Source organism: Podarcis melisellensis (assembly GCF_964234715.1).
Source record: "Podarcis melisellensis genome assembly, chromosome: 1".
NCBI classification, from domain to species: domain Eukaryota; kingdom Metazoa; phylum Chordata; class Lepidosauria; order Squamata; family Lacertidae; genus Podarcis; species Podarcis melisellensis.
The window spans coordinates 106425283-106443338 of NC_138528.1; the positions used below are offsets into that span (position 1 = coordinate 106425283).

Below are 18056 nucleotides of genomic sequence, written 5' to 3' on the forward strand. Positions count from 1 at the left end.
TGCCTCGCAAGACGAAATTAATCCGTTCCGTGAGTCTCTTCGTATAGCGGTTTTTTCGTCTTGCGAAGCAAGCCCATTGATAGCTTAGCGGATTAGCGCTATTAGCGGTTTAGCGGCTTTTAGCGATCAGCTGTTAAGCGGCTTATCAGTGGATCAGCTGATAAGCAGCTTAGCGGCTTAGGAAAAGGGGGGGAAAGGGAAAAAACCCCGCAGGAACTCGCAAGACATTTTCGTCTTGCGAAGCAAGCCCACAGGGAAATTCGTTTTGCGAAGTGCCTCCAAAACGAAAAACCCTTTCGTCTAGCGGGTTTTCCGTCTTGCGAGGCGTTCGTCTTGCGGGGCACCACTGTACCCAGGGGCGAGGCATTGTAAGTTTGCAACAAACTGCATTTCATAGGAGGGGGGGGGGAGAGATTTAGACACATGGATATTGTCTGCAAGTTAACTTCACACACACACACACACACACACAACTTTACTACTATCTTCCTGCATCTTGAAGAAATATGGCCTGTGATGTATTACTGTGGTGACATGGTATTTTGCCCATAAAGAGAATAATTCTTAAATCTTTTTTTAAAGAGCTATAGCTAGCCATTAGCTACTCAGTCCCCCCACCTGAAATGTGGGAACCACAATTTGCTAATTAAATACATTTTGATCATACAGGTTTTAGCAAACTCATTTGCATTGCCCCAAGTTTGCTTGTGACACAAAGACGCAAATAGTTTGAAGTAAAAAACAGTTTTGTTTTTTTTACACTGAATTGCCACACTGTATCTGTTGTGTATTTTATGCCTGTTTGGACTTACTGTTTAGTTGTTTATTTACAAAATTTCCATGCCGCCTTCAACAAAAAGCCATCTGGGTAGTTTACAGAATTATAAAATAGAGTCTCTTAACTTTTTTTCAGGGCCTGGGAGCACATTTGGAAATCTGAGAAACTGGGGTGGGGGGACGGGCACAATAAAATACCTATTATTTCACACACAGAAAAAATGAATGATGCTCAGAAACACTCCCTGCCTCCTTCCCCCCAAAAATATCACACCTGGAAACAAACAATACACAGGCAAAAATCGATATTCATCTAAAAAAGAAAAGAAAATACTTGCAAATCATACCCAGAAAGACAACAACAAAGCATAAAAAAATAAGGAAAAAAACCATATTGGAAAATTCCCTTGATGCTCCCTATCCCCCCCGCCCCTCAGCAAACTCTCTTTTCGGATTTTAATGGCGAAGACCCAGAAGTGCTCTATCTAGGCAACGGGATGCATTACTCCCTAACTTTTTTTGTCTCTGTGGCCCGTCTAGCGGCTTCCAAGGCGGAAGAGTTTCATATGCCTGTCAGAGTTGTGCAAAACAATGGCCTGATCTTCACCCCGCCCCTCTACTTCCGGTTCAGACGTCACGGACGCCGTCTTTCTTCGAACCTGCCTTCCCTCACGCAGACACCCGAACTCCGCGGCCCATTTCACTCTTCCGCCCTTCCTCCTCAGCTCGGAGGCCTATCGCGAGCGGAGGGCGGGGCGAAGCTTCAGCCAGTCAAAAGCCCAAGGCAGCGGCCAGAGGGCGGGCGAGCGAGTGCCGCGAAGGAACTTCCGCTTCTCCGTACGACGACTTCAGGAAGAAGGAGGAAGCCACCGCGGCAAGAGCTGGCGAGATAGCGGAGCGGCCGTCGTGGTAGATTCGAGTCCGGCCGAGCTGCGAATCCGGGAAACGGCTCCCCCTCCCCCACCCCGCTCTCAACGGTTTTTTCCTCTCATAAACGTCGACATGACGTACCCAGGGTTCGGAGCGGTGAGTAGAAAGGGCGTGATTGGAGGGAAGGCCTGTCTGTCGGTCTGTCCGTCCCTCTCTCCCCCACCCACCCACCCGGCCGGGCCCTTTTCTCTGGCGGCGCGGCTGTCAGTCTCTCCTTGCTCGTCCTCCCGGCTGGGGTCAGAACCGAGGGAGCCCGGCCGGCCCTTCAGGCTCCAGGCCCTTCTTTTTAAGGCCTTCCCGAAACTGGTCTCCTTCCGCCGACCGCCCCCCCCCCCCGATAGTTGGCGGAGAAGCCATTAATGTGTGCAGTGCAAGAGGCGAGGGAGAGAGGGAGGACTGTTCTCTTACAGCGGGAGGAAATGGAAGGCGTGCCTGACTCTGACACATCAAGCGAGCTAAAGGGTTGCCATTTTAAAAAAGAAAGAGGAGGATGGGGGGAAAAAACACCTCTCCCTTTCTTTCTCTTCATAACTGGCCCAGCCTCTGCCTTGTGGATGACGTACCGCTTGCCATCCTATTAAATTTGAATACTTAATTCATGGTTGTGGAGCCACCGCTTAAAGGCATAGCAAGAAGATTTTTTGAGTGTTTAGGCCGTGCTTCCAGAAACTGGGTGATCTGTTAGAGCAGTACTGGTGTTTTTAGGTCCCTTGGTTAAAAGCACTGAAAATGCACTGCCGTAGGTGTAGGAAGACAGCGGGTGGTGCCTGGGGAAATCATTTCAGCTGTCGCAGTCATTGCTGATTTTAAGCTTCTATCTAATGTGGGACACTGGGCCGGGGGGGGGGTTGCAGGGAAGGATAATTTGTCTTTTGTCACTGCTCTGCATCCCAGGTAAATAAGGTCATGACTGCAGGCTGAATTGATTTTTAAAATGTCAGGCAAGTTAAAGGTTGTAAGAATGGATGAATAGCAACCCATCCGATCTTGCTTTAAGAGAATTGGAAATTTCTTTGCCTTTTGACTAAAGTCAGGTGAAATCTCCTTTTTATATATATAAATTTATTTGTTTTTTCAAATTAAAGTTTTCCAATCACATATCCAACGTACATCATAAAAACAAGATTTCAAAAAAATCTCCTGGACATCTCTCCTCCCCTTTGATCTGGAGGGAAGACCAGGTGAAATCTCAAGCACCTCTTTGCTACCCCATTAATATATATGTATGTGTGGCTAGAAGTCTAGCCTTAAACTTTAATTCAAATTGAGTCAAAATAATTGTTTTATTGCATCCAAGTGAGTTTGGTATATATAAATTTCTACGTAGAACTGTTTTTATCTACTCAAAAATTAAAACTTGCAGGCCAGCCTTGTGGTTGGCAGTTGTCAAATACTTGCCAGGTCTGTTTGGGAATGATATTCAAGAACTTTTTCGATGATATTCAGAAAAAAAGCTTACCTTTCCTCCCTAAGAGTGTTTTCCTGGCATGTAATGCTAAACCTCCTACTTCCCCAACCCCTAGAATAAGAAGCTTTGATGATAGTAGTCTGCTTCCTGGCTTACTGCACAAATAAAAATAGTCAGTTTATAGTGGTGCTGGAATTCCTTCAGTTGCAGGAAACTAGTTGAAACAAAATACTAAGCACTGGTGTGCTTTGGACTACTTTGTAAGTAGTCATATTTTTCCTCATTTGGCTAGGTACAGTGTACTTAGTTGAAGTAGCTTGCATCACCACTGCAAAAGTAGCTGAACTAGCTAACTTTTTCTTTGCTGGTGCAATTTTGCAAACACTATTGGGGAAACTCAGATTTCCAGCGCTACTTTCTGGTACTCCTTATCTGGTTTGCTTCTGTTATGATGTTACTTTGTTGAACTGCCCTTTCTGTACTGCCAGAGTACCATGCCTCCTGTGCCACCATACCCTTACAGTAGTGAATCCCAAATTAGTGGTCAAGAAAACTCTCTGTTTCTATAAGTGTAAACGTTACCATAGTAAGATGTTGTGATATTAGAATTGTAGTGCACATACACTCCTTGAGTTTGTGAGACATTTCAATTCAGTGAAAATAATCTGTTATAGACAATAGATGTTTGTGATGAGTTGGTAAATATAGTGAAATATGTATGTTCTTTTCCTCTTCCTCAGTATGGAGCTTACCGTGGGCAGGTGCCAATGCAAATGGCAATGGGTCAGCCAGTTCCTGGAGGAGTGCAAAGTGTGGCCCATGGTGGATCTCCTGGCTATTCTGTTTATTCTGGTGCCTATGCTGCAGCTGCTGCTGCTGATCCCTTGTGGACATTTTTCAGTGCTATTGCTGGACAGGTATGTTAGTTCAAGTTACTATCTTAAAGTTTTGAAAGAGGGCTCTTATGTTTTGATTGTAGTGTAAGGCATAGACTAGTCCTCAGGAGTTTGTTTGCTAACATGTTAACAGTAACATCTGTATAGATCTGTCAGTGATTTGCAGCTTGAAAACAGTGTAAATTGAAGATGGGCATTAGATAGTTCTACTTTTTTAGGGGATTGTGATATTGTTGAAAACTGGCCAAGCTCCTTAGTCACATTCTTTTTCCACCTGGTCAGTCAACTACATGTGTAAATTTGGCTCTTACTTAGAGATTTAGATATTAAGTTTTCTTGTATCATCTCAAAAACTGTCTTGTCTGCAACTTTAATACATGCTGCCTAGCCTTTGAAACAAAGGGTTCTCTTTCTAAGAATGTGGGGACTCTTAAATATGATACTTTAGCTCCTTGGCTGCAAATCACTGAGCAGATAATTTTATTTCCAGGATTATATGTCATAAGGATGGGGAGGCTGTTTGTAACTGCCTTGGTGCTCCCTTTTCAATGCTGACAGGATTATATTGAATTTTGTATAGTTATTAATGAATAATAATAAAGTGAGCACTTTTAAATTTTGAGTCTGAAGCAGGCTTCTGGGTTGGAAGAGTCATATACATTGTATGTGGCTAGGTATTTTATAGAGTAGCACCAGTGTAATCTGGGCAAAAGGACTGGTTAAAAAAAAAGGTTATAGTAAAGATTCACGAAAGGGCATATGCATGGCCCCACAGGTCATTGGTCTCTAGAGCGTTTTGGGACTTGTGATGCCAATATGCATTCTCTCAAGAGTGTGGATCTGCAAAGGCAATATTCATGAAGAACTCCAGTTCCAGGTGAGTAACTCCTTTAGATTTTTCTCCCCTTGGCATTTTAATTTCTACAGTCTTTACCAAGCAAGGTTTCAAGTTGTTACATGTTACATCCTACATGTTAGCATTTCAGTAAGACATTTTAGGGAAGGCACAACTTTCATTTGTGATTGTCTTCTTCATACCAGAGGTACCATTTCAGATTTTGGTGCTGGTGTGGTTAAGCCAGGTCCAAAGGCCCACTCTTCACATTGTAAGTGATGGCTGCAAAGAGCCAGCATATTAAAACAACTGTATTTTAATGATCAACAAGGACCTTGGATGGAATAATAATAGGAATAATAATAATAATAATAATAATAATAATAATAATAATAATAATAATAAAGCAGGCAACATTGCACAAGCCTTCCTTCCTTTCCTCCCCCTTCCATCCCCAAAAATCTGGTCCAGAAAGTCCTCCGACCCTATGGATAAAATTTTGGGGACAACATGAGAGGCTGAGGGAGATAGGAAAAGAAGGTAAACTCCTGTTGTATGACTTCAGGCCCTTCTCATTCATGCATGGACACCACTGGAGATAACCGAGTGTTATTCACATCACACATGACTCTTTTAAGTAAAGGCATTGATGGCTTTGGTGTTCATAGATCCATTTGATTATATATAGTGCTCCTTTTGTAGAACAAATGAGCTAGCAGAGAAATGCTTCTGAGAATAATCACATGCCATCTGATGTAGCAACTGCCTTCTCTAGATGGCACTCCTAATCCACAAAAGTGGTCTTGGGTGGGAGTAACTGATCACTGCATGTAATGAATGTGTAATGAATATTTTGGTACTATTTTAGTATCATTTAATCTCAGTCTAAAACAACCCAGTAGTTCTTTAACTAAAAAAAGGCTCAACTGCATGAAAGGGAAGCACTTTTGAATGGAGATATTGGGAGACCACACTTAGGCATGGTTTCACACCACATTAAATTATAGTTAAAGTATTATGCACACTGTTGAAATTGCAGACACTGTCCTCCTCACTGACTGCTACTGGGTGCTGTCTAGAAAACAAGGCATGGTCTGATTTGTCATATTAGCCAAATGTAGGCTCATAGTTTGCAAACAAGCAGTAGCCTGAGTTTGGACAACATGGCAAACCATTCCGTGGTTTGCTTGTTGGCAGAAGAAGGGAAGGAGTGAAACACTTCTGATTCCAGCAGCGTGCAGCAGCATGCTGCTCATTCACAGCAGATTATATTTTATTTTAATAATTACTTAATGCAAGATGTGAACTAGGTCAGAAGGTAGAACCTTATTATGTTTTGTTTGCATAGTTGCTGGGAAAACAAATGCTTCCGGCCAAATTCATGATCTTTTACCTCTCTGGTCATTGGGACAAGCTGATAGATGAGGGGATTTTAAGCTGGTTGTTAGAACTCTGATACTTATTTAAATGAGCATGTGTGAATTTTGAGTATGCTTTTCTGAAGCTCGTCTAAGCAGTGGAAAGTTGATAGAGGATTGTACCTGAAGTGGACTGTAGGAGGAGAGAGAGCAGGATGGAAACTTAGGGCTTTCTTTTCTTCTAGAAGAGAAAGAGAAAATTTCCAGAGTACCCCTTTGTGTTCCTAGATTGGGGAATGCAGCAATGTGTTCTGGGGTAACACTAGTAAGTGATGGTGAGATAGGTGGTCTTCCTTTGTGCACAGGGACAGTGGCTCATTGCCACTTCAGGTTGTAAGGCAGACATAGAAAAGTGGTCAATATATAAAGTAGCTTTCAATTTTTTAATTAAGTAGAATAATTTTAATGTAACAATTTCCAGCCCTTCTATAAAGTTTTCTAAACAATACTGAAGTCCTGTGGGTGCATCACTGGATTCAGGCCCCCAGTTTACATTTGAAGTAGTTAAGGCAGCAAGTTAATGGCAGGCAGGATAGGGGTTCATTGTACTGAGAGTTGGTGAGTCCATAGAAATCCAGGAAAGTCTTTGAAGAAATGAGTTGTTTTTTAAAAAAAATGGCTTGCCCAATAGTACAACTGTGTTCTAGTCATAAGGAACAGGCTATAGATATGAAAAAGAATACTGAAGATAATGGGAAACTCTTGTAACTGTAGGAACTCCACGTATATATTAGAGCAGCTGTGGGGAACCTTTGGCCTTCCAGATGTTGCTGAACTACAACTCCCATCATCCCTGGGCATTGGCCATGCTTGCTGAGGCTGGTGAGAGTTGTAGTTCAGCAGCACACCTGTATTTGACTAGCACATAATTAAATGTAGATTCCAGGTAAAAATTCCTTTTTGGTTTCAAGTGTAGTTCCTCTTTTGGAAATAAGAACATTATGAAGCACTGCCACCTTTTCATTGCTCAAAGCTTTACAGAAGTGGTTTTCAAACTTTGTATCTTCAGGGAACCCTTTCCACGTTGACTTACCTGGTGAAGCACACCGTAGGTACCTACTGTGGAGCAAAGGAATTTTGTAATACACATTTCAGAATTTATCTTACGTAGGATCCAGACTCCACAGAAACTGACCTTGCATCCTGAACACCCTTACAGGAGTAAGGTCCACTGAATGCAGTGGAAATTGCTTTGAAGTAAAATGCTTAAGATTGCTCTGTGAGTGCTCCAGAATGTACTGAACACAGCCCTGCAGCTGTGAGAGATCAGGAAAGGTATTGACAAGCCATCTTTCTGGGAAGTTTTTCACCATAACTTTTTGTTGAAGAACCCTTGATAAGCTTCTGAGGAACTCAAGGGTTCCCCAATACATGGTTTGAAAACCACTACTTTAGATTAATTGTATGTAAATGGGGTAACATATATGAAAAAGGGCGGGGATTACGTGCTTTGATTTTCTCCAAGTAGGACCTTAATTGATGACTTCCATATTTTTTTCTTAATTCTCAAGTGTAATATTTTAGTAAATTTAGTTTTTTATAGGAGGAATAAACATTCACTCCTGAAGTACCAGTCAAATAAGCACAGTCTGTCATCTGCCATGTAGCAGGACCAGTGGGGTGATGGAAGCGTGGGCCTTGACACTCAAAAGAACTGATCAGGTAGAAACTTGCAGTAACATGGGTATTACTTTTGGAGGGGTGGGTAAAAGCAGGCCAGTGAAGTCATTTCTGAGTGTTGTTGCATTGTGGTCAGTCAGTGAGACTCAGAAATGTATTTACCATCAAATTCCAACAATCCTTCTTTCCTGTGAGCTTGCCCAATGAAAATTATTTTGTATTTGTGGGTAAATGGTATAAGTACCTTCACACTATTGCATATTCATGTTGGACAATTATCTGTAGGATGTGACTACATAGATCCACAGTTGACGAGAGATGTTTGACCTCTTTAGTGTTTAAATGTGGCTAAATAACACAAGTTCATATTCTTTCTCCTGAAACCCATGATCAGCATATAATAGTTTCTTAGACCTAGCCAGGAGGAAGACCATCCCTTTCAGGTTAGAACAAGAGATTCATTTACACATGCTTCTGGGAAACTTCTTGTAAGAAGCCCAGTCACTTTAGGATAATAGGGTTTGCATGGGGTGAAAATGAAGTGGGTTTTGAATTTACTTCCCCCTTTACATTTTCATTGGAGAAGCTCACACACTAAGCTTTTCATTTTTATTTATTGCTATAAAAATCATCCCAAGGGGTATGATATACAGTAATTTACAGTAATATTTACATTAAGTGCATGTTAGGAGACAAGATTCTTTGTGCCGTGTTAGGTGTGACATCTTAGTAGGATGATGTATTGATGTACCATGGTAGTTGAAATGCTTCATGTCATTGTAAGCAAATCTTCTGTGTGATAAGCTTTAGTTGATCAAACAAGTAGCTCACTGGCATTAGTACAGAGCTTCAGAACTGTTCAAAGAGCAACATTATAGTCTTTCATTTCATTTTCTGGAGTTGTTATGTATACTATTCTCGCATGTAGATATCTTCTAAACTTAAGGTAACTTTTTGATCCTTTTTTGTACGCAGCTGGATTTGAGCTGACCTGTTAAACAACAATGAGCATATATGTATAGGGTATTCCTGCAGGGAAGTAGATAATGGTGGGGGAAAGCCATCTTGTGTTGGTTTTAAAATAATCTGCCTTGTGATTTACAAAGCTGCACATGAAACTTTTAAAATAGATTCAACGCTTGCGGAAAAAATTTCAAGCAAAAAAACTTCATATGAAAAAGCCGTGCTATTGCAATATATCACTGCAGGACATGAGGAAGTTCTGTTTCATTTTTAAAAAAAATTAGGAAATGTTAGTTACTGCTTATTTAATTTAATTAGTTTGGTAAATTTCTAGATGAGTAATTTTCATGAACTATTCTAATTCTCTTAATTGAGGTAGAACAGTTGGCTAACAAATAAAATTCATACATAATTGATTTTGCATTACTAGATAGGTTGGTATACTTGAACCACAAATTTGTTATGCATTAATTTTACAGGATGGTGAAGTGGATGCTGAGGAGCTACAGAGATGTCTAACCCAGTCTGGAATCAGTGGAACTTACTCTCGTAAGACTTTGTTGCTTCTGAACACCTTAAATTCAATATCCAAGAAGTTATTGCATTCTTCTATCTGTTTTGGCCAGTGCTGCACTGGCTGGGGCTGATGGGAGATGTAATGCAAAACATTAAGTTTGTTGTTAGATTTATATTCCACCTTTCTCCAAGGTGCTCAAGGTGGTGCAAGGTAGGTTAGGCTGAGAGACTGTGAGCAGTCCAAGGTCTCCCAGGAAGATTCGCAGCTGAGTGGAGATTTTAATTCTGGCCTCCCAGGTTCAAGTCAGGGAAGATTGTTCTTCATTTCCCTCTTGACTTGCTTAAGTCCTGTTTGCCTCTCTGTATCTTTAGCCACATGACTTGTTTGGGCAGTTATGCCTTGAGTGATAAATATTGCATTTAATGTCCCTGCAACATGTGTAATGCAGCAAACAATGAGTGTGGCAGATAATTCTGGAATGATTTTTATCCAAACTATAGCATGTGATGATTGGCATTTCCATAGTACATAGTGGACCTGGATATACATGAAGGTGTGACTGTGTATCCGAAGAGCTCAGAGGGCAGATGTTCCTCTTGCTCTGCCTCCTGCCATTGATGTTTTCAACTATTGTCATAGCTGATTTGATCGTTCAGACAACTTGGAATACTTATTCCTGCTTGTGGATACTTCTGCTCACTTTCTGCCTATCAAGGAAGCATATTCATTGCTGAATTCTTTGCTAATTTGAACTTGAATTGTTTTTATCAAGGAATACTTTTTTTCTTTTACTTTTCTGATGTAAATTTTATAGTATCCTCCATTCTCATGCTAATTCACACAGGTTGTATAAAACCTTTAAAACAGGAAAAGTATTCTGAATACATTTTCTTTGTGTCTGTCTCTTTTTATATATATAAATTAGCCATTGTTTTGCTAGCCATTACCTGTACATGAATTGCTAGTATTTATAAACATCATTATGTTACTAGTCGTGATAGTTTGAACAATAGTTATTAGAGCTGAAATCAATATATGCCATCTAGAATTAATGCATCTTTCACTTGTAATTTCAGCATTCAGCTTGGAGACGTGCAGAATTATGATATCAATGCTGGATGTATCCTTGGCAAAAGTCTTTAAGTATAACTGTAAAATTGATTTCATATGAAACCAGCTGGACCCAGGTTCAATATACAACAGGACCAAGGTTTCGGGATGCAGGGTTCTGAATATGTTTAGGAACAATCTTGTTTTGAAAGATGAAAAGAAACTAAGATTGATGAGGTTGTAGGGCCATCTCTAAGCATTCAAAAACATGCTTCAGAACCTTCACTCCATATTTTGTGTTAACAGAAACTGGATACATCAGCAAAGCTAATTCTGGACACTGATTCTGGGGGTTAAGCTACAGCTGCTGGCTTTGTGCAGTGGGAACTGCAGTTTAAACTACAGGCTCAGTGTGTTAGCCAGCATGTGCTAGTTACTGGGCTATCCCAACTCAAATGTGACCAACAGCAACAAAGTAGTGAGTATTGAATGGTATTTATGTACCAAGTGACAGGAAATAACTTAAAGTAATGTGTGTGGTTTTAAAAACAAACAAAAAAGCCTGTAATATTAGAGATAAGTTTGGAAAGCATACTACACTTAAAATAAACTGAATTTCATACCACCTAGGTTGGCAGTACTTGGTTTTGTGCTGCCTTGGAACACACTGATATTTTAAGGATTTTCCTTCTTGACCCTTTGCATCCTGTAGATCAGGGTGTAAATAAACAAAAAACAAGAAATAATTTCACTTGCTTGGATAACTTGAAAGTAGAACAGCAGCTTAAAATGTTCTAAGCAAACTCCTGAATAAGAAGTTGGAAGATATGTATTCAAAACAAAAAATCTAATGCAGGTTTATGTATTTCTGTTCACCAACTTTCTTCAAGATGGTCTGTTTTCTTAACCATTACATTAGAGAGAGAATACTGGGAAAATGGGATACAATGAATTTAAGGAACTCTGGGCCGCTCTCAGTGCTTGGAAACAAAATTTCATGATGATAGATCAAGACCGAAGCGGAACTGTGGAACTTCATGAATTGACTCAAGTCATTGTAGCTATGGGTATGATACATTGGCTAGACATGTGTTTTCAAGTAACTAATTATTTCCCTGTAAAAGTAGAATGGGTTGCTAGGAAGAGTATGGCTCTAGATAAATCTTGGTCATAACTTGCTCAGTCTATGGGTAGAAGAGCAAGCCTTTAAATGAACTCTGAGCAGAGTATTGAAGGATATATGTGAACAGGAGTCTGACATTTGAAAGGATGAAGTTGAATCATGTATTGCTGCTCTCTTCTCAAAGCATCTTCATACAAAACAACCATGGGTCTGAATTGTCCAGGATTTTGAAAATCTTCATTGATTGATTACAGGGTATACAAATAATGCAGGATTGAATTGCTCAGGCATACACGACAGAAGGCAATAGTTCCAGTGTGAGCACAGTAGAAAAAGCTGCTGGGTTTCCTATTAGAGAACAGGGAGATTGATTGGGAGGACATCTTTGAAGTCCTATTAGTTTCTAGTAATCCATTCTGATCAATGTGCCTGAGAACTCAGGGTTTGGGACCAGCATTACAGCTCTAGATGTGATTCTGGGAGCCCATGTCTTTGCAAAATGGGGTAGCTGGTGGTCTAGAATCAGCCAGGTGCTTATTCCTTCTCTTCCTTCCTTGCCCATTGCTTCCTCTACAGTCCCCTTCTCACAGTTTGGGCTCTAAATCCATATTTACTCATTGCAGGAAAAGCATTTTGGGAGGAAGGTTAAACAATTCTCTTTCACTTGCCCATCTCTGCTCCTGACATCCATATCCAGGTCCCTAGTGAATGTGTGAGACAGTCCTTAGAGCAATGGACCTGCCTTCCTTCCCTTAGTCTGGGAAGGAAGGAATATATCATAGTATTATATAATTTCTTCACTGTACCTAGAAGGGAAAGATGCAGCTCCCTCACTCAACACCTGCTTTATTCTTGGAGTGCATGTATTGTGTTCCCCTCTTGAGTTTTAGTTCAAAGAGGGCTGTGAATGCTAGGAGCTGTTCAAAAATATTAAGATAACAAAAATTCTTGTTTAAGTCTTTTGCTGTGAAGTTGACATGTTTTTCTCCTTGACCTTGTCTAGGTTATAGGCTAAGCCCACAGACATTAATTGCTATTGTAAAACGTTACAGCAAGAATGGCAGAATCTTTTTTGATGACTATGTGGCTTGCTGCGTGAAGCTTCGGGCTTTGACGGGTAAGGTGTTTTATAGTTATTTTTGTAACAATTCTGTATCTGATGCCAGTTGATGACTATTTTTGTTACATTTGTAACTGTAATTTTTTCTATGTTGTCAGCTGCCTTGAGCACAGTTTGAACTGTGGAAAGGTGGCATACAAATAAAATGATGCATGTCTCTAAGTAATGCAGTATTAGAATCTGAAGTGAGATTAAATTTATGGGGTGAAATCCCATGATGTGCAAGTGGGCTTCCACTCACTTCCCTGCACACCCCAAAATCTGCTCTGTAGGGTTGACAATCCTCCAGAACAGATTTTGAGGGTGTGCAAGCAAGAGGAGAGGGAAGTCTCATACTGGAAGTCCCAATATGCAAGCAGAAGTCTATTCGCTCTTTTGTAGGCAGTATCTGATGCAACCCAAGGACTCTGTGCACTCTTACTTTTTTCAGCTTAAAAATCAGGTCATTGTGAAATACAAAATGCAGTAAATGTGACAAAATACTGGGTCTGGGAGCATGATATTCAGGTAGCTGCAAAGCACGGCATAAAGTTGAAACATCTGGGGCCAAATTTTGTGCCTTGTATAATCTCGTTGACTTGATTAGGACTGAACATTACTGGGAGAACTGTCTGATTTCTTTGTCAGTTAGTGGAATTTATTGTAACTAAATTGAGAAGGTTGCTTTTGGAGGATATAATCTTGTGTTTGGTATAATATTTTAGCCCAATTCCAGACAGTGAGACTTGAGCATGCAAACAAGTTTCAGAATGTGCATAAGAATGTTTACAATATAAATGTTACTTTCTTTTAACAGACTTCTTTAGGAGAAGAGACAGCATGCAACAGGGCATTGTGAATCTTGTATACGATGATGTAAGTAACATAATTAATAACTGGTTGTTCAAATTAGAACTTTCATTATGTACCTGCAATATTTTCAGATTTTTTTTTTCTGGAGAAAGAATTCTCTCAAAGTAGTGATTGTTCTTGGGAAATAATCTCAGAATAGTGTTGAACTTCTTTCAGAATCTCATCTGTGGTGTCCTGTACATTAAACAAGTTTTTGGACTGTGTTTTTCTCCCAACACCCTTAGTTCAGTTGAACTGTCATGCTTGAAATCTTGATTAGCCAGTTTGGTTATACTGTACTCCGGGATGTTCAGCCTTTGGAAACTATTTGTATGGATGCTAATAGGAGAGCAGGAGTTCCAATAAATTTTGCATTGGAAAATCTGCAAAAACAATGAATTTCTAATGCATCTTAAATAGTAACTGCAAATGTTGTTATGGGCCTTATTTTGACTGCAGTTAGGTATTGGTCATAGAATTGTAGAGTTGGAAGTGATCACAAAGGGTCATCTAGTCCAACCAATGCAGGAATCTTTCACCTAGCCTGGGGCTTGAATCCACAGCTCTAGGATTAAGACCATCTCTATTTTTTAAGCAGAGATGAATGAATCTCTTGGCCATGCATGTCGCTTTTTTGCTCCTTTTTGTGAGTGAAATAATCCATAAATTATTTAAATATTCCAAAACTATTTTGTCTGAACCAGGAAACTCTGAGTGACTGCTTTGGAATAAGTCAGGATATGAAGCCACGGTTCATAGGAAATTAGTTGAAGAGTTCCTGTTTTATTCCTCCTTTGAAGGAGTATGGTCATCTGAACCAGCCCACTCTGTTAGAGTAGTCTTGACTAATGTGTTATTAGGCAGGTGTGTGCACACGTTGTATTCAAAACACTGGTCCTTTGTGCATTAAATACTGTTTCTCAGATTTGGGATGTTTATGGCATGTCCTTCAGCTGGGAAAACATAAGTGTTTGGGGCAGGTAACTCATTCACAGTTGTTCTTTATTTTCCTGGATTATTACTACTGTCATGGAAAGCAGTTGGAAGAATAGATCAGATAGATTCCTTGAACTGCATATTCAGTTCTCTCAATTTCCATCTCAACAGTAGCAGAACTCGCTGCAATTGCCAAACCCTACCACTATGTGTAGCTTTCAGCCTGCAAAGATACAAATATACAGGGAACAGACTGCCAAGGCATCTAAAACTAAGCAGATGCATGTCTATGCTTTATCACAGTTTTAGGACAGATGATTTTCATTATCAAATTTTGCGTCTCTTGTTGCATTAGTACTCTTTGTTCAAGTAATGAGGAGCCACATTGGGTGTTACTGAATACTGAAAGTACTGTGTAGGATGGTGATAATCTGTGTGTTTTGGGGTTTGGTGGTTTTTGCTGTTGCTGGCATACAGTAAAAAACTTGACTCTGTTTTGATAATAAAGTATATCTAACTTCAGTTATGATTCGTTGGTCAATAATTTTATTTGACTGGCAAATTTTTACCTTTTGATATTTGCTTGAATCCACTGTTGAACTTCTGTAAGCAGCAAACTCATTTTTTTCCACACAAGGGCTTTTGAGGCTACTGTTCATGATAGTAGGAAAACAGTTTGTTTCTGAACCCCTCTACAACCCCCTGCGCTGATTGCCAGCAATACCAGCCCTCCTGTGCAGATTTTCAGGAGGCACAATGGACTTACAGGGTGAAGCTTCCTCCTCCTCCTCCCTTCCTTCAACAAAAACATTTTGTGAGCAGAATTCTGCTCTGATTTTGACAATTGGCCCCAATATATTTTACTTCTTGACCTGCGTATAGTGAACAAATCCCAAACTGCACTATGCTCATTCTTTGTCTAGTTAAAAAATCCCTTTCTTTAAATTGGCAGTTAATATTACAATTGCTTTTGTTTTTCAGTTCTTGCAGTGCACCATGGCTATCTGAGTGCCAACTGTGGAAGAAAATTCCATGTATAATTTCAACTACTTTGAGAAAACTAACTGAAAATGCTGTGAAAATGAAGCTGCCATTGATTTTTCCACATTTCTGCCTGCTAATGCATCATTTCTGTATAAATATATTTGACTTTTAGTGTGTAGTTTGACAATAAACAAATGTTCACATTTTACAGTAATTCTTAGAAGTGTGCCATTCTTTATGCATATGGATGGTAGACTTTTTATATTTTGGGATTATGCTCTCAGGATTGATAAGAGGAAACAATCACATTTCATGTAATGGTTATAAACAGGGTTTAGTTTATCTTAAGGTGCACTCCCCCCAATACCTGCTGGCTTAAATTGCAATAAAGATTAGCTGTAATTGGCATTCTAGTGTTCTACAACCTCAGTTGTTTCATGTGCTGCACGCCTATGAAATAATAAATGCCTGGAATAAAAAAGAATTAATATTTGTCACAAGTACAAACTTAAAACATATTTCTTCTTCGGGATGTTCAGTAGATTTATTTGACTGTAGACTAGTATAACATGTTCATAGTGAAGATTATATTTAATGGTAGTTGAAAACATTTTGTTTAACTATTTTTATCCTTTTGAAGCTGTAATCCTCAGAAGAATTTGTGTGCCTCTCTAGAGCACCCATTTTTTCCTTTAAATGTTTGAGGCTTCTTTCTTAGATGTGTGAAAGAAAAAGTCCTAATTGACCCTTTCTTGTTCTCAGCTAAAATCCCCATATTATTTGAACAAACTTGTGAACAAATGCCTGAGCAGATTGATTACAGAATCCAGCTCTGTGCATCATATACAGTGCATTGTAGTTACTACCAGAAACAAGGACAATGTTGACTGCCTGGGAAGCTGTTGGTATGAAGTAGCTTCTTGCATGGTTGTGATAATTTTAGCCAGGCCAGCTTATTGATGCCATTTTCTTTTTCTAGTAGCTACTATTCTGCAAGTTTAATGTGTAAATGGGTGCATACTGGTGCTTTTTCTTTTACTATTCAAGCCAAATCTTGCATCTTCATTATTTGTGAGCGTAATGAAACTTCAGGTTAGGATAGCAACACTTTCCAGGCTTTGATCAATGGGCTTGATAACGTTTGGGTCTACAAGATATGTTGAGATGAATCTGCAGCCCAACCTTGTGAGCCGCTGTGCAGGTGCTGATGCCCCAGGTAGTAGGTGGGAGGGAGACAAAGTTAGGATAGGGCTTTGTGCAGTTGCAGCAGCTGGCATCAACAGATGTACAACAATATATTGTTTCCTCTGTGCTTCAAAGAGCACTGATGAAGAGGGCAGAATTGGACAGCCTCTGTACTGTTAGGCCCCACTGGAAACAGCCAGAGCGTCTATTCAATGGCCTTGTTGCCATTTCTTGACATGTTTGATGGCATGATGAAAGCTGCATGCTCAGACCAATTTGCTCAGCCAAGGATACATTACTTAGCTGCCAAGGCACAAATCCAGGTTAATTCTGCCACTGCTAAACATTTTAAGGGTCAGTTTGCCTATTGTGATTTAAAAAAATTCTTGTGCTGAGAAAGATTGTTTTTAGAATGGAATCAGTAATGTATGGATTTAACACTTCAGTTGTTTATGTCTTGCAGCATCTACCCATAGAATCTCACTAGTATAATGGACTCTTTTCTAAAAGGATCTTGCGTTATCATCCAGTCCCTGTAACTCGTATTGGCAGTTTAAAATCAAAGTTCTGAAATCATTGACACTCTTCGTATGCATATTTTGCTGTTCACAATTGTCGAGTAATAGTTGTAGATTATTTGCAATCTGCTACGTAGCGATTTTCGTACATTCTGAAATAACTGGATACTGTTCTAACTGTACAAATGTAGTAACTATTTTCAGTGCCATTCCAGGCAATTGTTTGGAAATAAACTTGGAACTCGCTTTATATTCTTTCATACCAAGACGATGTAAATCTGAGATGATACAGTTCTCGTGAACTACAGTAATGTTGCAGTATATTCTAGATCTTTATTATTATTATTAAACTTAGATTTTGTTGAAAGCATTAGCACAGCATGGTAGGTGATAGTTGTAGGTGGGAGAAGATAACTTTGTGAAGATTCTTAACTTTGAAGTGTGCGAGACCAGCTATACAATTCCGAAGAAAAAGTTGTAGTACAACTCCTTTAAATCTCTGTTGCTACATACACAGGTAGAGTTCATGCATGTTTCCAGTCTTTCAAAAATGAGTGTTTGCTAGAAGGGTAGCGTTATCCCAGGAATATCCCAATTCCCACCAGCCCCAGGCAGTATGGGCAATGATCATGAAAACTGGTATCAAATAACAGCTGACAGGATACAGATTCCACATCCCTGTGTTATACACACTTCTCACAGTGCTATTTTTCTCTACACACAAAATTTTCTACTTCCTTGATCATGCAAATATGTGAGGCTGCCTCAATGATTAAGAGGAATCTATCTGAGATTAAATACACTGCATATTGACAGTTCTATGAGGGATGACTTGGGAAGGTTAGTCTGTATTCTTTGCATGTCATAAAAAATAATTAGATGCAGCAACTGCTGCTGAGTGTCCCAAAATAATGTAGGATCACAAATGAATAACCAGCCATTGTG

The 18056-nt window shown here is 39.7% G+C and overlaps 1 protein-coding gene across 2 annotated transcripts; it reads left to right on the forward strand.

Moving 5' to 3' along the window:
* Positions 1-1620: 1620 nt before the first annotated feature.
* GCA (grancalcin) lies at positions 1621-17361 on the forward strand. 2 transcript variants are annotated; one of them, XM_081930036.1, is made up of 8 exons: positions 1621-1803; positions 3856-4032; positions 9327-9396; positions 10441-10484; positions 11334-11481; positions 12541-12654; positions 13454-13512; positions 15406-17361. In XM_081930036.1, exons 1-8 carry the CDS (start codon positions 1780-1782, stop codon positions 15430-15432), a joined length of 663 nt encoding a protein of 220 aa, XP_081786162.1. In that variant the 5' UTR covers positions 1621-1779; the 3' UTR covers positions 15433-17361. The 2 variants fall into 2 exon arrangements, with proteins under 2 accessions (XP_081786162.1, XP_081786161.1); XM_081930035.1 differs by lacking the exon at positions 1621-1803 and adding an exon at positions 4787-4888 and having other exon boundaries at positions 3894-4032.
* The last annotated feature ends 695 nt before the right edge of the window (positions 17362-18056 follow it).